This window comes from Microcaecilia unicolor, chromosome 4 (genome assembly GCF_901765095.1).
Source record: "Microcaecilia unicolor chromosome 4, aMicUni1.1, whole genome shotgun sequence".
NCBI classification, from domain to species: domain Eukaryota; kingdom Metazoa; phylum Chordata; class Amphibia; order Gymnophiona; family Siphonopidae; genus Microcaecilia; species Microcaecilia unicolor.
This window is the reverse complement of record NC_044034.1, coordinates 49842772-49866377: the sequence shown is the minus strand read 5'-3', so window position 1 is coordinate 49866377 and position 23606 is coordinate 49842772. Positions and strand designations below refer to the sequence as shown.

The following is a 23606-nucleotide window of genomic DNA, read 5'->3' as shown; positions in this document are numbered from 1 at the left end:
GTTGAACAATTTAAAAGCTATAATAGAAGATTACATTTTCATTTTTTTGAACATTCTGAAACCACTTGGGATGAACCCCATTCATGTGTTCCAAAAGTATGCTGTGGAAATTTTAAAATTATCCTCTGAAGCTATTCCTCCTTTAAATATACCTTACTTTCTACCTTCTTCTAAAATACCATCTGGTGAGCTACAGGGGGCTCAATCATAAGTGGAGAAGATTGATCTTAATAACATCTCAGCTATTTTGGAGGATTCCATGTCTGATATATCTGAAAGAGCTACTTTATTAGCATCATTTGTATTTGAACAAGACTTAAATGCTGTCCTTAGACTTTATTATACAAATGTGAAAGCTTTGTTTTATGAGCAATGTATTTGGGTCTATCCCAATGTATATAAGAGCATGCAGGAGAGAAGGAGAGCTTTTTTTGCATTGAGAAAGGACATTAAGGACCTTGGGGATAACTTTTCTCTTGGTTTATCCCTTAAAATGTTTGGTTCATTTTACCAGAGCGCAATACGTTTTCTCTCTGCCGGGACAGCTGTAGACTTTAATGGATCTAAAGAAAATCAGTACTGAGTCTATAGGCGTTAAAGAATGAGGGTTTTTTCAATTCCAAGCTGCGGCAAAAACGGGTCTGCGTAGGCGTCAGTGCGTATTTTTGACATGCACCGAGGCCCCCTTTTACCACAGCTGGTAAAAAGGTAGTCTTTCTTTTCTCCAGGAAATGGCTGTGCAGCAAGTAAAGCACATGCCGTGTGGCCATTTCGGGGGAGGGGGGGAGCCCTTACCTCCACCCATTGAGGTGGCGGTAACCAGACAGCACATGGCACTGCCCAATTACCACTGGATACACCCCAGCGCTACAAAAATAAATATATTTTTGTATCACCAGATATGACGATGCACTGGGGTGGGAAGTGCCATCGGGCTGCTGCAGTAGCCCGGCGGTACTTCCTGTTTAGCGAGTGGTAAGCCCACGTTGGGCTTACCGCTGCTATGTAAAAGGGGCCCTATATATTTAGTTTAGTTATTTTTCTCTCCTTGAATGAGTATTCCTCTCCCTACTGATTAGTGAACAAAGAAGAATATTATGTTTCTTTTGTTAACATGAGTTTTTCACTATTCCTTGATGATTGTTACAATTTGTGTTACCTCTAACGAGTATATGCTTGTGATTGTATGTTCAAATTTTAAATAAATAATAAGGCTTTTAGGACAGGACTCCCTATTTATCTGTCAGTTCTCACTATCCAATATTCACCGGTCTGCCTACTTCGCTCTATAAACGATCACTGCTTAGTTCTTCCTGCTCCCAAGCATGCCCAACAAGAGTCAACCAGGCATCATGCCTTCTTTTTTGCTGCCCCTTTCTGGTGGAACTCTGTGCCCATTCCCATTCAAGCTGAACTATCCTTTAAAAATGTAAGTCTGCTTTAAGAGCTTGGTTCTTCCAACAACCATACAGTTCTACCTAGATATTTTTCAATATCACCACCATCATTCCCTGCCCCTCTTCTTTTCCCTTTCCTTTTTTTCCACTCCTGTCCCCTCTACACTTACCTTTCTCTATAATATTAGCTCCTTTTTCTTTTTATTTAGGTCTTGAATGTTTCTGAGTGAGTGTGATGTTCTTTCCTATCCAAACATAGTAAACTATAATTTCAACTTTACAAAAGCTTTTCTAACTATGCCATTTAAATATGTCTCCAGATTTAAGTTTGAATCTAAATATAACTCCAAAAATCTTAATTTCTGAGTGGAGAGAAACTTCCGACATATCTATCTTTAGCTTCAAGTTTAGCATATCTACCTTATTTCCTCCTATCCATAAAATATTAGTTTTATCTGGGTTGAGTTTCAAACTATTTAGAAGCATCCAAGTATGGATTTACTCAAATACCCCCTAGTCATAAAATTAAATGTATCCTGTGTAGTTCCTTTTACTGGGAACAGGATCTAAATATCATCTGCATAAGAATAGCCTGTCACCTTTGAAGAGTTAAGTACCCCATGTAAGCCACTAAGATTTCCATGTAACCTTTATGGTTTTATGCTGTAGAAAACTCATAAACTACCTCAAAACTTCACCCATAATACCAAATGCACTTAGTCTACAAGTACTTCGTGGCTAACTAAATCAAAAGCAGCTGACATATCCAACTGCGTAATCAAAGTCTATATTCCTTTGTCTAGATTACATCTCAAATTTTTCATCAATTCTAACAAAACTGTTTCAGTGCTGTAGTTGGAACGAAATCCTGATTTCACAAGGTCAAGAACTTGATGTTGAAAAAGGCATTCTTGTAATTGTATCCCAACCACTACATTAACTAACTTTGCTAAAAAAAAAAAAAAAAAAAAAAGGGATATTAGCCACAGGTCTATAATTTGAGCAACATGTAGGATCTAAATTAATAGTTTTTAGTAGAGGAATTAGAATTGTATGACCCAAGTTAGTTGGCGTATTGCCTTCAGAAAACAATCAATTTACTAAAAGGTTCTTTTACTAAAGATTAACTGGAGTTATCTACAGCAGGACCCAATTTATTCCTATGGGCCCTGCTGCAGATAACTCGAGCTAATTTTTATTGAAAGACCCCTTAAGTAAGTAAGGCTAGAGATCAGTGGACTGGAAGATCTTTCAAAGTCCAAGCTGGGATTGGATCTAATACACAAACACCTTTGGCAAATTTCTTTATAAGTTTTTACTAAGATATCATCTGCAACTTTCAAAAAGGAGCTCCATATCAAATCAGCTGAAGTGCCATAAGATGCCTCTAAAATCGACTCATCTACCTAAGAAACTAAGGTCTTTTACTAAAGCTTAGCTTGAGTTATCTGCAGCACGGCCCATAGGAATAAAATGGGCCCTGTTGCAGATAACTCAAGCTAAGCTTTAGTAAAAAATCCCTTGAAAAATTTAAGGTTAGCATTTTAGGATCCCTTTCAAATATACCAAAAACGTCCACAGGACTATAATTTGAGAATGTCAAAATATCCGTAGTGTGGATTGTAACACCAAGTACTTAACACACCCCTCTCAAATTCATTCAATATATATATGTATAATGGAGGAAAGACCTCAAAAAAGTCTGCAGTACTCATCAAGCTTTCACTGATATAAAATATTACACAGAACAGCAGCTTATCATTGGTCAAAACCTCCAAATGGCTTTTACTTTTCATGAAAAAAAATATTTTACTGTGTTAAATAAAACAGATTCATTATCTGGTGCAGTCCAATATGAAGCAGTTAACATCAAGTACACATCTTTTTAATCCTGAAGCAGTCCCGTTTCACCCATAGCTTTCTCATTTCCTCCATTATATACAGATAAATATTGAATGAATTTGAGAGGGGTGTGTTAAGCATTTAATGTAGCATTTTAGAATATCAGCTGGTAGGTAGAGTTATTTCTAGCTATCTTCCTCCTCCCATACATCACCCATGGTATACACAACATTGGGAGGCCCAAACAAGATCAAATGGTCACAGTCCTCTTCACTAAACAGGCAAGTTTCCTTCTCATGTGCTTACATCTATCAAAAATGGAGGAGCCTTTCGTATGAAGAGAGAGAGAGAGAGAGAGAGAGAGAGAGAGAGAGACTTGAAAAGGCAGACCACCCAATATTTAAAGGGAACTGACTGCCAAAATGGCACCTAACTGGCTATCCGGTGCTGAATATTATCGGTTAGCGGCTTAAAGATAGCTGGTTATATCACGCGATATAACCAGCTATCCCACGATTTTTACCGCAGAGCTGGCTAAGTTTGGCAGCCATATTTGGGTGCCATAATAGGTAGAATAATTTTGGCCAGTTCCAACTTAACTGGCTAGCGCTGAAAATCAGTTTGGCGGATTAAGGTGAAACTGGCCAAAGTTAAACTGAATATTCAATGCTGGTCACCGGAAATGGCCTGGCATTGAATATCTGGGTTCAGCTATCTGTTCACTAACAAATTAAGCTCTTATTTAATTAATCATATTAACATATGTAGCATCATAAATTTCTCATGACAAGAAGCAGACCCAGGAAGATACACATTGACCTATGTTGGTGGAGTGTTTTAGGGCCCTGTTTACTAAGGTGCGATAGTGTTTTTAGTGCACCTACACTTAGTGCATGCGTTAACCATGTAGGCACCTATAGGGATATTGTAGGCACGTATATGGTTAGCGCGCGTTAAAAACATTAACACACCTATAATGCTGCATAGTAAACAGGGCCCTTAGTTTGCACCAACTGGTATTTTATGTCCCTAACACAGCATGTACTATTGGTGAAACATGGCCATGTCGGGCATTTGAGTGTGAACCCTGGGAGCAGCAATACAATTTATGAAAGTTATGAGTAAGAAAACAAGAAGGCAATCAGTCCACAATATGCACCGTGGACTGATTACCTTCTTGTTTTCTTACTCATAACTTTCTCATTCATGTTTATCATTCTTGAAGATAGGCAATTTACTTATGCATTGAGAGGTTGTCCTTCATCTTTATTTAATATCTGTGGAATATATGAATTGGGCATAAACTCAACAACACCATTAAAAAAAAATCTATGCCATTTATAGTCTGCAAAATGGTTGAGAAGGCAGTACACTCCTATACAGAAAGTAGCATCCTACTGAGAATGCGCTATTGCTTATACCATTGCTGGAACCAGAAGATCAAAACTCTTTATAAAAGCCTCTAGATAAATAAATGCAAATGAAACATTTACCTTCCAAAATTTAATTGGATATGAAAGCATAATTTTTTTTTCCATTTTATCCTGAGAAAAATGTCCACATTTTGGTTCACTGCTGACACCATCTTTTATCAGATGCTTATAAATTTGTGGTAATGCAGATTTTGTGATGAATTAAAAAAAAAGGGAAATTTGATCTCTCCTAAAATAATAAGTGAACCGTAACAACAACCTGAATTGCCAAAATCATTTGAAGCCACTCTTTTAAATTGCTTTTATAGTGTTATTCTGGACACAACAAAGGGCCTTTTCAAATGAAGTAATCTTATAATTGTTTGGTGTGCTGGTTGTGACAGAAAAGTTTCACAGTTGATCTGATACTGTCTGGCTTAGCAACTTTTACTCATGCATGACTGATTTTTCAGAAAAAGTCCAATGCACCATTAAAACATTTTGTTGAAGGATAATATTAATCTTTTGGCTGATTAGGTTTATTAACTTTATTATACTGCTAATGTTTTTTCTATTTGCCTGAAAAGCATTATAAGAAAAGTGACTGTCGAACATTTTTCTTGCCCACTTCATACTCTTTTATTGGTGTTAAAGTTCTTTTTATTAAATCTCATGAATCTAAAATCACTCAGAACTGTAACTGACACAGCTGAGATGTGAGAGAAAATACTAGTATGGAAATATGCAGTTTAGGTGTAATAAAGTACTTTTTTTTTGCAACAAATAAGTTTTATACTACCACATATCATCTACAGTCAGTGGTGTGCTGGAGCAGGCTCTCACAGGCTCGCAAGAGCTGGTTGTTAAGTTTTTAAGAATTTTGGGAGCTGGTTGTTAAAGTAGGGCCCTCCATGGCTACTTTAACAACTGGCTGCCAAAATGTGGGCTTGGGCCCCCTGCTGAATTATCTTTTACTTTGCTGGTGGGGATGCTGAGCCCTGCCAGCCAAGTAAATAGACTACTGCTGCTCCCCGCTCCTTGTTTCCAGCTCTGGGCAGCAGGCTGGGACTTCTCAAGCATGTGAGAGAAGTTCCAGCATGCTGCTCTGAGCAAGACCTTGGGAGTGGTGGCAGTCCATTTATTTGCTGCCAGCACGATGGGAGGGAGGAGAGAGAGGCAAGTGTTGTCCGCCCCCCCCCCCCCCCCCCCCCCCGGCCACCCCTGGCCCTTCCAGCTGCAGAGCTGGCTAGGTCTGGAGAAAGAGCCTGTTGTTAAAAATTTACCAGCACACCCCTGTCTACAGTCATCAGTCCAATACTGCATTATTCCTCAAAAATAATGAAACAAAAATGTGTCTATACATGCCCATATTTTAACTGCATTTTTTTCCAGGACATTTCAGAGTAAGTATGCACTGTTATCTCAACATGTTTTCAGATATATTTAAGATGTGTTAATGATACTTGTTCTAATAAGTCATGTTTACTCACATGCAAACTGAAGTGAGGCTTCTCGGCTGAGTATAGTGCCGAAGGAATTGTAGGTTACGCACTGATATCGACCTGAATCCTTTTCTTCAAGCGGACTGAGGATAATAAAATTTCCTTCTATCAGACTGTACCGATAATTATTTTCCATGTTTATTTCTGTTCCATTGTGTAGCCATCTTGAAAAAAATTAAATAAATTAGGAAAGCAAGTTCAGGCTCTAACAAATCTGCTCTAGTGTTAAGACAAAACTACAGTTGATTAAGGATATCAGAACTCCTATTGACTGGCCAGTGGAAAAACCACATTTTGATATCAGAAAAATATCTGCATCTAGACTTGAAGTTTGATAGTATATATTTATTTGCAATAACAGCAATGTTTATTTTTTTGTATTGATTCATACCAAGGCTATATACAAGAGGTATAGCTTGACGTATACAACTTACATTGTAGTAATAGCATATCTACAGTAAAATTACCAAATATCATCATAATACACAATTAGAACAGTGATGTAAACTTGGAAATAGACATTATATACTATGATACGGTTTCATTATTGTGCACATTAAAATAACAAATTAGAACATTCATACAAGAGAACTATAATACTTACAATACCAGCATAATACAAACGAAGAGACATGGACAGTTCGGACACATGAAATGGAATATTAGAAAGGTCATCCAACTATGGCCATCCAAGTCTGTACATCAGATATGGATATTCATTCCTCATGTATTTTAGAACAAGATCTGCTGATATTCAGCCTGTTCTAAAATACATAAGAAATGGATGTCCAAGTCTTGGTTATGTCCAGCATGAACATCCATTACCACATAGTACCTGCAAAATGTTAAAGAGGGAGCACTTACCGCACCCTATTTAGGAGGTACAAAGGGCCCCCACATTAACCATGTCTTATCCATTTGGCAGATGATAATTAAAACATGCTTACTAGGGGGCCCTTTTACTAAGTCGCATAAGGCTCTACACGTGCCCAACACACACCAAAATGGAGTTACCGCCTGGCTACCAAGTGGCTCTTGCGGCAATTTCATTTTTGGTGCACGTCCAATACGCACGACCAAAAAACAATTTTTTTTTCATACGCGCATATCGGATGCACGCCATAGGCCATTACTGCCCGGTTACTACGTGAGATTTTAACACTAGGTCAATGGCTGGCAGTAAGGTCACAAATAAAAAAAGGGCTTTTTTGCAGGCGCGCTGAAAATGGATCGGCACGCGCCCAAAACCCGCACCTACAGTACTGCAAGCCATTTTTCAGTATACCTTAGTAAAAAGACCCCTAGATTATGCAAGAACACCCACTCTCCACCCTTGACAAGCCCCTTTCTAAAATAGGTAACATATGGGTTACCACTCGTGAACAGGCAAAATGCTTTAATGTATTCTGCGGTAAATGCACATCTAGGTCTTAACACCAATAGCACATCATGCCTGTAAAAAGTTAACATAGGAGTATTTTAACCTAGCCTTAACCAGCTAGCATACAGTAATCCTAATACGCTCACTGGTTAATGCTTCCACACCCCCTGGAAAAACATGCTTTCAAAAATATCTAATATATGGATTACTGCCCTTAAGAACATAAGAATAGCCATACTGGGTCAGGCCGATGGTCCATCTAGCCCAGTATCCTGTTTCCAACAGTGGCCAATCCAGATCACAGGTACCTTTCAGAAACCCAAAGAGTAGGAAAATTCCAGAATCCCAAATAGTAACAACATTCCATGCTATCAATCCCAGGGTAAGCAGTGCCTTCCCCATATCTGTCTCAATAGCAGACTATGGACTTTTCCTACAAGAACTTGTCCAGACCTTTTTTAAACCCAGACAGGCAAAATGCTGCAAAACACTTTAACACATTTTGAGGTAGCCTGTTTTTCCTTGGTTTTACACCCTTTAGTAAAAGGGTCCCCTAAATTAGCCATTAAACTGTGATAAATAATTTGGAGGGGAATAATCGAACGTCACCGGCGAAATAGGTGGCTGGCGATCTATTTTGGCGGCGGCGCAACAGTTGGCCGGAACCGTATTTTCAAAAAAGATGGCTGGCCATCTTTTTTTTCGATAATACGGTGTGGGCCGGCGAAATGCCTTGGATTTCGCCGGGTTTGAGATTGCTAGTTTTGTTTTTCTGTGATAATGGAAAAAACTGCTGGCGATCTCAAACCTTGCGAAATCCAAGGCATTTGGCCGTGGGAGGAGCCAGCATTTGTAGAGCAATGGTCACCCTCACATGCCAGGACACCAACCGGGCACCCTGGAGGGCACTTCAAACATCTTTTATAAACAACCAAATTAACTTCCAGGTGCATATCACCCTTCCCCTGTGTGCTGAGTCCCCCAAATCTCCCCCCAAAACCCACTGCCCACAAGTGTACACCATTACCCTAGCCCTAAGGGCTGAAGGGGGGCACCTACATGTGGGTACAGTGGGTTTGGGGTTTGGGAGGGCTCAACATTACCCACCACAAGTGGAACAGGTAGGGGGGATGGGCCTGGCTCTGCCTTTCTGCAGTCCACTGCAACCAACAACAACTGTTCCAGGGACCTGCATACTGCTGTCAGGGTGCTGGGTATGACATTTGAGGCTGGCAAAAGGTTTGTATTTTAATAATTTTAGTGTGGGAGGGGGTTGGCGACCACTGGGGGAGTAAGGGGAGGTCATCCCCCATTCCCTCCAGTGGTCATCTGGTCAGTTGGGGCACCTTTTGAGGCTTGGTCGTGAAAATAAAAGGACCAAGTAAACCCGGCGAAATACTGCTTATCGCCGGGTTTTATTTTTCCATTATCCGCGAAAGTCGGCCATCTGGTAGCCACGCCCAAGCCTGCCCATATCCCGCCTTCGCTTCGCCGCCAACACGCCCCTTTGAACTTTCGCCGGCGAGGCAAAGGGAAAGCGTCGAAGCTATCACAAATGTAGCTTTCGATTATACGCTTTTCGACGCTTTTGCGAAATCGCCGGCCATATCCCGATTTGTGTTGGGAAATAGCCGGCGATTACTTTCGATTATAAGCTGGTTGGTCTAAATACCACACCTGTAACTGGGAGCAGGGTTTCCTCGTGCTTCGCAGCTGAGGACCACTTTCTTCTCATTAGTATCAGTCGGAAAAATCACATCATCAGGCTCCTGAAGAAATACTGGTCCATATTCTATTGACTCTGTGTAAAAGAAAAGGAAGACAATATCATAGCTGTATGCAAAACTAAATAAAGAACTTACAAACACAATTTACATTTATAGAGCTCTATTTCCACATAAGTGGAATTATCTCTCTCCTGAGTTTCTGTAAATAAATACATTAGCAACACTGCAAAATCATTTTCAATGACCTACTTGTTACTTAATTTTATATTATTATACATTATATGGTTACTAAAATATTCAAAGACTAGCCCATGCAAATAACAACACTTAGGGACCCTTTTACTAAGTCGCGTGGAAGGGCATAATCGAATGGTGCCAGCCAAATAGATGGCCGGCCATCTATTTGTCCGGCGCCGCAAAGAGAAGTCCCGAACCGTTTTATCGAAAAAGATGGCCGGCCATCTTTCATTTCGATAATATGGTTGGGGCCGGCCAAATGTCAGAGATGGCCAGTTTTGAAATGGCCAGCATCGGTTTTTGCCGATAATGGAAACTAATGCCGGCGATCTCAAACCCAGCCAAATCCAAGGCATTTGGTCATGGGAGGAGCCAGCATTTGTAGTGCACTTATCCCCCTCACATGCCAGGAAACCAACCGAGCACCCTAGGGGGCACTGCAGTGGACTTCAAAAATAGCTCCTAGGTGTATAGCTCCCTGACCTTGGGTGTTGAGCCCCCCAAATCCCCCTACACCACTACCATAGCCCTTACGGGTGAAGGGGGCACCTATATATGGGTACAGTGGGTTTGTGGTGGGTTTTGGAGAGCTTGCTGTTCCCTCCACAAATGTAACAGGTAGGGGGGGTATGGGCCTGGGTCCACCTGTCTGAAGTGCACTGCACCCACTAAATACTGCTCCAGGGACCTGCATACTGCTGTCAGGGAGCTGGGTATGACATTTGAGGCTGGCAAAAAAATATATATACATATTGTGAAGAGCAAAGAAACTACAAGCCCTAGAAGGCAGTGCAGCACCAGAGAGATTCAGAACCAAGGAACTACAAAGCCCAGAAGGCAGGGCAACGTCAGAGAAGCCAGGAGCTAAGAAACTACAAGCCCCAGAAGGCAATGCAGCACCAGCAGACAGGTGAAGGGAGAAGAATCTATGCAAGGGAGGGAGGAGCCGGGGTGTGATTGGGAGATGGAATCAGATGGGGGAAGGCAGGAGCTCCTAGACCGGGAGGAAGGGGAGGAGAGAATGGAACTGGAGGAGGAGAAAGGAGGGGAGAATGAGGAGGAAATGGAAGTGCTGGTGGAGGGCTCTTAAAGTGAGTTATGAACTGAACTGGAGAGAGTGAATGAAGCCTTGGTGAATTGACCCGATGGGTGGATGTCAGGTGGTTTTGTGCTGACAAATGAGGGAGGTGGGTCATTAGGTCTAAGAGTGAGAAAGTGACTTAGACCATATTGCCATTGAATTGAACTGTTTAATTTCATTTCTAAGATGAACTGTGTTTGAAGGCAATGCTAAACTAAACTGTGTTTGAAAGCAGTGCTAAAACTGAATTGAGGAGGAAAACATTGCTAACTGAACTGAATTGTGAGCAGTGCTCATTAACTGTGGGAAAGAGCAGTGCTACTAAGTACTGGATTAGAAGCAGTGCTGGGGAAAACCATATTGAAAGCAAGGCCAAAGTCAACTCCCAAGCTGAACTATATTGCAAGCAGGGCTCCAATGAACTGTGTTTAAAAGTGGAGCTACACTGAGGAGAGGGAAAGGCCTGTGAAGCCTTAAAGCAGAGTAAATGTACTCAGGAGATAATAAAGCACTTCTGGTGATTTGCCTGTTGTCCGGAGACCCTGATGGCAGACTGTCAACTCGGGAGTGAAGGGCGTGCTTGGTAAAGAAAAGAAGAGACTGAGAAAGAGTGGTGCGGATCTGGCGGCTGAGCATGACAATATATATATATTTTTTTTTTCCGGTGGGAGGGGATTGGTGACCACTGGGGGAGTAAGGGGAGGTGATCCCCAATTCCCTCCCGTGGTCAGTTGGTCAGTTGGGGCACCTTTTTGAAGCTTGGTCCTGGAAAAAAAGGACCAAGTGAAGCCGGCAAAATGCTCGTCAGGGCCAGCTTTCTTTTTTCCATTATCGGGCGAAGCCGGCCATCTGGTGAGCACGCCCCCATTCCGCCTTCGCTACCCTACCGACATGCCCCCTTGAAGTTCTTCCGGCTCCGCGATGGAAAGCAGTTGGCGCCGGCAAAAATTGACTTTCGATTATACTGATTTGGCCAGGTTCAGGAGATCGCCGGCCATCTCCCGATTTGTGTTGGAGATGGCTGGTGATCTCCTTCAAAAATAAGCTGGATAGGCGCCTACATGTGCCCAACTCGCATCAATTTGGAATTACCATCCAGCTACTGTGTGGCCCAGGTGGTAATTTCATTTTTTATGTGCGCCCACTACGTGTACCAGAAAATAATTTTTATATTCCAGCACACGGGCAGTAATCGGCATTTGAACATGCGTTGACCATTATCGCCCGGTTAATGTGTGAGACCTTACCGTTAAGTGAATGGGTGGCAGTAAGATCTCCGACCCAAAATGGACACATGCCAATTTTCATTTTGCTGCACGTCCATTTTCGCCCCCTCCCCCCCCCCCCCCCCCCAAAAAAAAGGCATTTTTTACAAGTACACTGAAAAATGGATCTGCGTGCATCCAAAACACGTACCTACATATGCAGGCCACTTTTCAGTGCACCTTAGTAAAAGGACCCCTTAAGATGTAATCTTATAAAGAATAGGTGCCATGAGGGCAATTCTATAACAGGGTGCATGGCAGAAGCCTATTATATAAAGAAAAATAAAGAAATGGAAACACCTACTTTCCTGTGTAAAATGCTAGCCTAACCGGATATGTGCATGCTTAACATTTAGGAATGAGCACTTATGTCAACTGTTCTGGAATTTTCTGGCCTTTTCATTTGGGTCTGCTTATTTCTGTTTGTGTTCCTGTGAGTTTCCACTGATAGTTACAAGACAGGAATTTCTGGCTGACCGCAAACTGACAAAGACCATTGCCATGACATCCCAACCAACTGTCTTGTTACAAACAGATTAACAAGACCACCCCCCACCCCCCTTGTCATGACATCCCAACTGTTTGTTACTGAGCAGAGGTGTGGCAAGGACACTAAGGCCTTATCACAGGTCTCCTATGTACTTGCAGGATTGCTGATTGGGTGATATATGAGGTGGTCCTTTTTGATGGGGAGGGCATATAAGTAACTGCTCATCTAAATAGACTCTGAAATAGTCCAGATGGCAGGAGAGTTTCATATCCTTGTCACAGGCTATTTCTGGGGGGGGGGGGGGGGGGGGTACTCTCCCCCCCCCCCCCCAATACAAACTAATTCTCTAAGATTCTTTCTTTCTCTTCTTACTCTTTGTTCTATTACCTTTGTAAGTTAGTATGACCATGAGAAATAAAACTTTCCAAGAGTCAATAGTATTTCTTGTGCTGTTGCTAGTGAGAAATAAAGATTCCTTTTCTTCTTCTAACTTAGCCTGAGTTTTATTAATAAGAATAGCAATCAAACGCGCAGCCTACTACAAAACAACCATAGTGCTAATGTGTTAGCAACTACAGGAAGGGGACATTTTACTAAAGGGTTGCTGCACGGCAAATTGATTTCTATGCAGCAACCTGGAACTACTGCCGGCCCAACATGGCCGCCGGCAGTAGTTCTGCCTCAAACATGTGCTATTTCCAGCACCATGGACTTTTTTTCCATAATTATTACCTCCACCTCAATGGCTGATGGTAAGTGCTCTTCCCACCCACATGGCCACACGGTAAACTCAATTTCACTGCATGGCCATGTTGATTTTCAGCCTTTTTTACGTGCTGTGGTAAAAAGGGCCCTGGCACGAGTCATATATGGTTGCCGCCAGTGTTGCCAGATAGGTGGGTTTCCCACCCAATTGGACTAGTTTTTAAGCCAGGATGCTGGAAATTTTCGAAGGCTGCAGGCTGCGGGAAATTGGGCTTCTTTTTCGTTGCAGCTGTGCGGGGTTTACGCTTTTTTCGGGGGCTTCTATTGGTCCAATTTGGTCCAATAGAAGCTTTTCCGGGGTAGGGTTGACATCAGGGGCGGGGTTAATGACATCAGAGGTGATGTCAGGGGCGGGGCTAACGATGTCAGAGGTGATGTCAGGGGGCGGGTTCGGTGACGTTGGGGGTGGGGTCGGTGACATTGGAGGCGGGGTTTGACTTTGGGTGGGTTTTGGGCTGGTTTAGGGCCGATTTGGGGTGGGGAAAATTTTTCCCATCTGCCCACGCTGGTTGCCGCCACTATCGCAGGGCCCTTTTTACCGCAGCTTGGTACGTGCTGAAGATATGTACATACCTTAACAATAGTCTTACAATTTATATGTTTAAGTCTGAGTCCTGCCCATGTTCCACCCATGTATGTAACCCCCTGCAAATATGCTAAGCACTCTTCCATAATTCGGGCCTAACTGTAAGCATGGTATATAGAATAGCACTAAGCGCTATTTTATTTTCAGTTCTGATTTTTAAGGCACCATTTATAGAATCTAGACATATTAGATTCTATACATGGTTTTGAGACATTTGAGAATCTAGACATACTAGATTCTCAAATGGTTTTGAGACATTTTTCTCCATAGTTTCACAGATACCTATATTCTGGGATTAGCCACTGATGCTTTATTTGCCCTTTTAAAATGAGCATTAAAAGATTTTTTTTTCTCATTTTTAAGTGCTCTGCTTTAAAATTACCTTCCACATCTCATTTCAAGAATCTGCTATATTAATATTGTGCTCTATTGTGTTACAATATCAAAACATTTTCCATTTTTGCTGTTTTTCTATAAAAAAAAAAGATTCTCTTTTCAATGGTACAGTACTTGGGCCTCTCCCTAAATGTAGTCTGTCTGCAATATAAATAGTAATTAAATCTTGCTAGCCATAGAATATTGATAAATGTAGCACCATATTCCTTTGTTTTATTGCTAAGGAAAAGAGAGAGGTTTTAAATTATGTAAACTCTCCTGGTTTTGATACTATCAAATTATTTATTTAGTGCTCTGCACCTAAAAATTGCAAAAGATTCTATGGTTTTATTAATAATTTATGTGATGAATTGTGAAATACTACACCCTAATGTTATAATACATGAATGAATATCACAGATTTCTATGGTTAAAATTAAATTTAAAAACACTGCCCATGTATATATGTATATGTTTAAAATACAGCATTTTTAAATCTAATCGCAACCATAGAAATATGTGATGTCCATTCATAAATTATAAAGTTAGTATGTAGTATTTCACCTTTCATCATATACATATATATATATTTACTGCATTTGTATCCCACATTTTCCCACCTATTTGCAGGCTCAATGTGGCTTACATTGGTCCGTCATGGCAATCGCCATTCCGGAGTGAGAGATACAAGTGGTATTACATAAAGATCATGAATGACAATAGTAGATTAAGCAATCAAGTATAAAGAGTTCATGTTCGGAATAATCGTTGCGGTATGCCTTGATGAGGACATAGTAGATTCATATTCAGAATGAAACAAGGTGAAATACATAGATAGATAGATAGATAGATAGATAGATAGATAGGAAGGACACATCTGGAAGGTTGACCCCTAGTGATAGTGCTGCAAGACTATTGCCATTTATGCATCTGGAGCCTGGATAGGGTGGGAATGGTGGGGGCCTGCCTCTCCCCTAGTCCACTGGTCTACCAGGTCTACCAGGAATGACAATAGTAGATTAAGCAATGAAGTATAAAGAGTTCAAGTTCGGAATAATCGTTGCGGTATGCCTTGATGAGGACATAGTAGATTCATATTCAGAATGAAACAAGGTGAAATACATAGATAGATAGATAGATAGATAGATAGATAGATAGATAGATAGATAGATAGATAGGAAGGACACATCTGGAAGGTTGACCCCTAGTGATAGTACTGCAAGACTATTGCCATTTATGCATCTGGAGCCTGGATAGGGTGGGAACGGTGGGGGCCTGCCTCTCCCCTAGTCCACTGGTCTACCAGGAATCACTCCTAGGGAGGTCATGGGGGCAGTAGGGGGTCCAGAGAGCAGGAGAAAGTTTCTTTGGGGCTTGGATTCAGGTAGAGGTTTATTAGGGTCAGATCAGAGGGTTGGTGGGTTTGAGGGAGGTCCTCATGAAGGTACTGGGGGATCACATTAGGAGTTGGGGGGATTGGATTGTGGAGCTAGGGAGAAAATATTGGCATGTGAAGAGGGATGGCAGAGGGGAAGGAGAACCTGCAACATTAGGCAAGGGCCATGCTACTGGAATGACAGTAGCATGACTGCACTTATTGCCTTCTCTTGATTTGGCAGCAAGTGCAGCCGCATTATTTGCATTTGTGACAGTTAGCACCTTTTACCAACCTGTACAAGAGCAGTCACAGCCAGCCATTCTTCTGACCCATACATGTCATGCACAGCTCCTGCCCTTTTCCACATTAGGCACTTAGCGTGGACTTTCTTACTATGTTGCTGGTGTTCTATCATGTTAGACATTAGCACAGGTCGGTACTAATAGCTACCATGCAGTAAGATCTGTCTAACTGCTTAACACAGCTTAGTAAAAGACCCCTGTGTTTAAATTAAAACACACACACACACACACACACACACACATCTATCTATCTATCTATCTATCTATCTATCTATCTATCTATCTATCTATCTATCTATCTATCTATCTATCTATCTATCTATCTATCTATCTATTTTACATACAATTTGTACATTTCATTTTACCAAAGTAACAAACACAAAGGGGAAGCTCCCTTAAAGTCAGTGTAAACACTCAAAATATAACAAAAAGCGAGCTTGTATATTGGTATAAGTTAACAATGTGAAAAAAACGGGGGAAAAGACCTCAGAAATGGTGACCATCAGCTACAAAACTGAAGTGGCTGAATCTTGCTGGTCACAGTTCTTCTCTATAATCATCGCTCGTAAAAAAAAAACCCAAACCAACCTACATGTGATTGTGCAAATCTTTTTGATCTGTTTTATTTTCTTATTGCATTATGTGAGAAACAAAACAAGGATTTCATCCAGTCAGCAAACTCTCCCCACCGCAATGCTGTAGTCGTAGTTTATAAATTCAACTTAACTAAACTGAGCTTGGCTGCATGCAACTGCCCCAGGAAGGTATCCAGACCCGACAGACCCGTTTCACCGTGGGGCTTCTTCAGGGGATATTGGATACCAAACTCTTAAGTGCAGATTACAACTCGGCAATAGCACTCGGCAGGTACTGTAGACTCAGATTCTTATACATTTAATTTTAACCATAGGAATCTGTGATGTTAACTCATAAATTATGTTAGGGAACATAGAGAAAAAGAGATCTCCAACTATAGATAGATATAGCTACTGCCAGGCAGACTTCTATGACCTAGGTTCAATAAATGGCAAAAAAATAGATCAGTATCTCAGCTGGAGTGGGCTTTGATGGCAACTGAAGTAGTTAAAGCAGAACTGGTGCCAGGCAGACTTCTATAGTCTGTGCCCCAAGATTGGCAGGGAGAAACAGAGATTAAGTATATCACTGTTTAATCATGAAATGGAACCTGTGCAGAGTGCCAGATTCAACTCTGGGTAGACTGGAAGGACCATGCAGGTCTTTATCTACCAACATGTACCATGTTACTATAATCTAATCTTGAGATAAATAAGGCATGTATTAATGAATTTAAGGCTATGCCCCCTAAAAGTTCTTTTAAAGTACGAATCTGGTGCAATGTGAAAACCCCCCACATTTTTTCGTAACTACAGCAATTGTTTGAGAAAAAGAGAGTTGATAGTCAATCAAAATCCCCAGGTACTTAAAAAAACTCAAATGCAACAAAAGGGGTACCCTAAAAGACAGGCACCATAGTTTGACAGTCCAACCTTCCTGTTATCCATCAAATAGATATTTTGGATACATTCAGCAAGAAAAGGTTATGTGTGACTTATTCTAAACAGGACTATAAGGGCCGCAGATCGTGGGTGTTAGCATCTAATCAGGCTATTATTATTTTTAGGTATAACTTGTCTGGAATGTTTTTACGTTTGGGGAGCGTGCCAGGTGCCCTTGACCTGGATTGGCCACTGTCGGTGACAGGATGCTGGGCTAGATGGACCTTTGGTCTTTCCCAGTATGGCACTACTTATGTACTTATATGTCAGTTGGCATATATATGAAAAATGAAGTCGAGTGCTTGTATCACTAATGCTAATAGACTCAGATAGACAATATACTTTGAAAAAAAAAAAACACAATAGGATGAAAACAACAGTGTGAGAAACTTGCAGGATGAGTAGTGGAATGCACAGAGGAGATGAATTTGGTGGAAATATTACTCAATAATGCACAGTTGCTTTGAATTTTCAAATAGTAAAAGAAAGGGTCCAAAAGTACACAAACCAAAACAGCAAGAAAACGCACAAAATGGCCTCCAAGACTGTAACAATGGTACAATCTTTAACGAAATGGACCCAACACGGGCCGTGTTTCAGCACAAAGAAGCGCCTGCCTCAAGGGTCAAACCAGTATTCTTTTTAGTTGGAAATAAATATCCCAAATTGTCCTTTTAAAAACATGTCTCAATCAGCAGCAGATTGTAAAAAGTATGCTTGCAGTTTCTCATTTAAATAAGATGCCTTGACACAGAGGGGTTGAGAATAATGGGGAACATCTGTTATTGAGCTCTGAGCAGTGGGTAGGCCTTCCAAGACTTGGAAGTAACACTGGGATTAATATTCAGCCAGTGTCACTGTAATTATGCCTGGATAGTCAATGCTGGACCATGTCTGGATATCGACATTAAAATATCCTGGTATGTGTGGGTGGTCGGCATTAAAATATCCTGGTATGTGCAGGTGGCTAGCACTTAACTGGATAAGTGGTGATATTCAGCACTTAACAGTTAGCAGTTCTGTCTTTGGCTGGTTTAACCTATTTGCTATTCAGTTAAGGGCTGAACAAATCCAATTAACTGCTGGCCCCGCTCCTAAACAAAATTGCTGTTTTCAGCTTTAGTGGTTAGAGGGAATATCCAGCGGCACTATCCAAGTGTGTGCCCCTGAATATTCCCTTGGGACCCAGTCAGCATGAGTTAACTGGGTGAGCCTCTCTTAACTGGTTAACTAATTTTGAATATTGACCCCCAATGTTTATTGTTTATTATGATTTAAAATACCACTTGTTATGTGGAAGCATAGTGAAGTGGTTTACAAAACAAATATATAGAAAGGAAAGGAACTCTGCAGTTCACTAGAACTGCTGAAAGGAATGAAGAAGAAGGGGAGGCCCGCTAGTTATCCAAATCCAATGGACCCACAAGTCAAAAAGGTGCCAAAAGCCTGGGTAAAAAGATGAGTCTTTAAAGCAGACCTGAACCTAAGGTAGGACTATACAGGTTGGAGGGCTGGTGGAGGCAAATTCCAGAGTGTGAGGGCTATAAAAACTAGGCAGAATGCTTGATTGAGCTGAGGCATGAAAGGAACTTGGGAGGATGGCTAGTCTGAATCCAAAAGTTGAACACAACAATTGAGAGGAAGTGTAGGGAATGTTATGTGAGGCTAAGTAGGATGGATGGCCTGTGTAATGTGCATTATGTGTGAACCAACACTTTGAATGGTATACTGTACTTAATAGGTAGCCAGCGGTGTTGGATCAGAAGTGGAGTGACGTGATCAAACTTTCTTGAATGACACAGAATCCAAATGGCTATGTTTTATATGGACTGAAGGTGCTTTAGTAGACTGTTGGTGATGCCAGCACTGAAGATGTTACAATAGCCAAGATGTGATGCAATGTGGGCAAAAAGAAAGAAAATCTGGGCTGGTTTTTCATGAAATCAGACAATTGAATGGAAATGATAAAGAGTCCACAAACATCATTGCACAATATGTGACATGTCTCAAATTATATAAATCTGTCAATGAATGTGCTAAGCTATTGAAAGAGAGGACAAGAATAAATAGGAATCAAGGGGGAGGGGGAGAAAATGGAGGACAACATTGCCTGCCAGTAATCCAGGAGGTATCTATTTTGGTACAGTTCAAAATGAGGCAGTGATCATGGTGCCAACTAGTTATTGCATAGATAAGACTGAAGCTGGCCAAGATCGGAATGAGAAAGATCAAATTGGGTTTACAAACAGAATGTCATTGGCATAGTAGAAATGCTATAGAGGGGCATAATTGAACGGGGCGCCCAAGTTTTCCGGAGGGCGTCCTCGCAGGATGTCCTGCGAAGGGGCGGGGAAACCCGTATTCTCAAAACAAGTTGGGCGGCCATCTTTAGTGTCGATAATACGGTTGGGGATGCCCAAATCTCAACATTTAGGTCAACCTTAGAGATGGTCGTCCCCGGTTTTCGGCGATAATGGAAACCGAGGATGCCCATCTCAAAAACGACCAAATCCAACTCATTTGGTCATGGGAGGAGCCAGCATTCATAGTGCACTGGTCACCCTGACATACCAGGACACCAACCAGGCACCCTAGGGGGCACTGCAGTGGACTAACTGATGCACTAACTGAACGGAAAAAGCCCTTCCCTTAGCGATTTGGAAAAGAACGGGAAGGAAATCACATACAAATGAGCAGCTCGCTGTTAGCTCATTTGCACACGATTTCCTTCCTAAGGAAGGGAAGCAGGTACAGAGCAGCCAAGCATTATGTGTGGCTGCTCTGCGCATGCCAAAGACGGCTTCATACACTCAGACAAGCTGCTTGTATGATAGCTGTCTACAACCTTAAATAAATTGACATCTACAACCTTAAAAAATCACAAATCCAGGTGAAAACATCCAAATGCTCATAAGGGAGTCTTTTTTTTTAGTATGGGTGAAGGACATCCAAAATGTGGATGTTTCTGTAAGAAGGACATCCATGCCTTTGCTATGCCTCCAAAACCCCCTTTATTTATTTATTTATTTGGATTACAAATAGCAGCAGTGGGATTTGAACTGGCCACCTCTGGATTGCAAGACCAGTGCTCTAACCACTAGGCCACTCCTCCACTCCCTTGAATGTTGGCCGTCCCTGTGTGGGGGGGGGGGGAGCAATTCAGGCCGTCCAAAATGCTTGAAAGAAGGATGTCCACACCTTGCTATGCCTCCGCTGAAACACACACACACACACACACAAAAAGTTAAGCTGTTTTTTTCAGGGTGGGAGGGGGTTAGTCACCACTGGGGGAGTCAGGGGAGGTCATCTCCGATTCCCTCCGGTGGTCATCTGGTCAGTTCGGGCACCTTTTTGAGGTTTGGTCGTAAGAAAAAATGGACCAAAAATCGGCTTTTGATTATACCGATTTGGGCGACCCTGAGAAAAGGACGCCCATCTCCCGATTTGTCATAATAATTGGCTTTTAAACAAGTAATTATTGGCACTAATTAGATTTAATTGGGATCAATGCATGTAAAGTTAGGTGCGGGATCTGTGCCTAAAATACATGCATGTTCCAAAAATGGAGGCATGGAAATGGGAGGATCATGGGCGTTTTGAGGAGGAACAGGAACGTGGCTGTAATTACAGAATAATCATGCTCTGCACATAAATTTAGGCATGGGCAATTGCACCACATTGGTGCAAATGGTCGTGCATAAATTTACGCATAACTTTCCACTTAAGTGTGTGTTCTATAAACCGAGCCAAGCTTTAGTCACAGCTTATAGAATACAGTTTAATCGTTTTTTTTTTCAGCACCAATTTTTTGTTTTGACTTATAGAATTTACCCCTATATTAAAAAGGCTCCATAGTCCCTTTGGTTACTTATGATTGCATTATGAATTTTGTTTTAACTGGACCGATTGAAGCGGGGTCAGTTAAATATAAATTATTATTTTTTCATTTGGTGAAATTAAAACAAACTTTGTAAGTAGACTTGCTATTGCTTGTAAGGTCTACAAGTGCAATGCACTGAGTCTGATTCACTAAGGATTTTCTCCTATACTGTATTTATAAAATAGACTATACCAGGCCCATAGTTCTGTAAAACTGTTTCATTGAATTTTTGATAGTACAGTACTGTTTTTTTCACTTTAAGATAGAATTCTAACTTCATTGTTCATAACAATAAAATGCTCAGAAATCAAGTGTAATTCCAAAAAGAAGTCTAAAATATATTTTGAAATTGCTTCATATACACTTCAGATATTTAGGAATTCATTGAAAAGGCAAAGCTGGATTGCAAATACAATGCCATTTCACATCTAGTTTTGCACTCTGTTATACGTGGGCTATGAAAGAGAACTATGCATAATCCCTTCAGAAAGGGAAAAAATATATTTTTGAACTGGGTCTCATAGTAGAAAATGCCTCATGGTTTGAAATAAAACTGCGAAAATATATTTTCTGAAATATTGGTTTTTGAAACATTTTGACTTCATATTACTGTATTTATAGTACTTTATTTTAAAAGACTTTCAGAAAAGAGAAAGGGAGAGAGGGGAAGTGGGGAGAAAGAGAGAGAAGGGGTGGAGAAAGAAAAAGAGAGACAGAGACAGACTCACCATCTTGCCCAACGGCCTCTGAGAAATGATAGAGGTTTGTCGGAGAATGGTAATGCTGTGCTGTATCTCGCCAACCAGGAGAAAGGAGACTGATTGCTCCTAACGAAGGGCTACTGAATCGTGGTCTGCTCCTTGAATTAAACTGTGCTGAAGATGAAGTGCCAGGCTTAATTCTTAAGACAGCAGCATGTGAAATAGGCTGGCCAGGAACAGCATCAGAGTATTCTGTAAAATAAATATTAAATTGTGAATAAAAGACAAAGAACATTTTTTGGACTACAGTACAAGGTGTACTGTAGTCACTATCCTGTTTTATGTTCTGCTACAGATAAAAGGGTATTTAAATATGAAACTCTGTCAAGCGTTCAGCTCTCCTGTGTAGTGTAACAACTCCACCATAGCTGTAACACAAATTTATAAATCTTCCAGTTAGAAGTGTCCAATAAATGCACAATAAAAATGATAAAAGTCAGACTTTATCCTATGCACAGTTGCTTCTGGATATGAAGTAGTCAATTAAATTCTAACACTGTTTAATACGTGCCCAAAATCCTTAGGATGTGATAAAGAAGATTGAAAATGCCTCCATATTTCTTGCAAAGCTTTTCTGCATGATTTGGAAATAAACAATACTGTGGTTTGGGAAGTGAACACACTTGTCAATTGATGGAAGGGTATGGTGGATGAAGCACCCCAATGTCTAATTCTTAAAGATGGGAAGTCTTCTCTTCTGGGGATAGCAACACCAGTACATCTGATTTATTTTATTAATTTCTGAATGAACGTATGCTTTCTTTCTAGGTTCAGCAATTTTCTCCTGCTCTTTCCAATTGCCTGCTCAATGAACACCATTTTCTACTGGATCTGTAATGTTAGGAGCCTTCATGCTGCACGTGCTGATGGTATTTTCCCCTAGTTTGACTCCTCTCCCATCTAGTCCAACCATCGCGACAGCAGTTCCTTACCAGGTCCACAAAATATACATCCCTCCAGAAACTTCTACTTATCTGCTTTGAGTCTAATCAAAAAGGATCACCATTGTGTGAAGACTGAGAGTACCTGCCGCTGAAGGCTGTGAATGCTTTTTTACAGCTCCCCTGCCATGACCAGGGCTTGGGAATTGAACCAAGGTCCCTTACACAGCATTACAACTAAGGCATGAAGCCAAAGAAATATGTTTTCTAATTAGTCTCTTTGTGAGTAATTCTATAAAATAGGCGATACCAAAAATGGACCAATTATGTGTATAAATGCATAGAATAATGGACTATACACACATATGTGTGTACATATCCATGTAAAATGTCCAAACCCACCTAAGCACTATACTGTAAATACATGCATATCTTATATAGTGCATATTTTGCAAGTATGTTTTCAATAGTTTCTATGCAGAAATATAAGCCATTGATGTAAATCTTCTTTTAAACATCAGATTCTTCATTGGAAATCTTAATGAAATCCATGGTCAATCAAATCAGATATGGCAGGTTTTGAACTACTACTACTTATCATTTCTATAGCGCTACTAGACGTGCCCAGTGCTGTACACGTGGAGACAGTCCATGCTCGACAGAGATTACAATCTAATCAGGACAAACAGAAGAAATAAGGGATAAGGGAGTTAATTAAGGTTGGAATGATAAAACAGACATGGGTACTGTACAAGTGAATAAGGGTTAAGAGTTAAAAGCAGACTCAAAAAAGTGGAATTTTATCCTAGATTTGAAGACAGCCAGCG

At 40.9% G+C, this 23606-nt stretch overlaps 1 protein-coding gene across 1 annotated transcript in view; it reads right to left on the bottom strand.

Annotated features, from left to right (window-relative positions):
- The window catches only part of CNTN5 (contactin 5), a 699531-nt gene that overhangs the window by 588573 nt on the left and 87352 nt on the right, over nt 1–23606 (bottom strand). Inside the window, exons 2-4 of the mRNA XM_030200224.1 lie at nt 21866–22090; nt 9212–9335; nt 6142–6317 (exon numbers count right to left, since the gene is read on the bottom strand). Coding sequence (XP_030056084.1) covers nt 6142–6317; nt 9212–9335; nt 21866–22090 — 525 coding nt within the window. The remainder of the gene's footprint in view (nt 1–6141; nt 6318–9211; nt 9336–21865; nt 22091–23606) is intronic.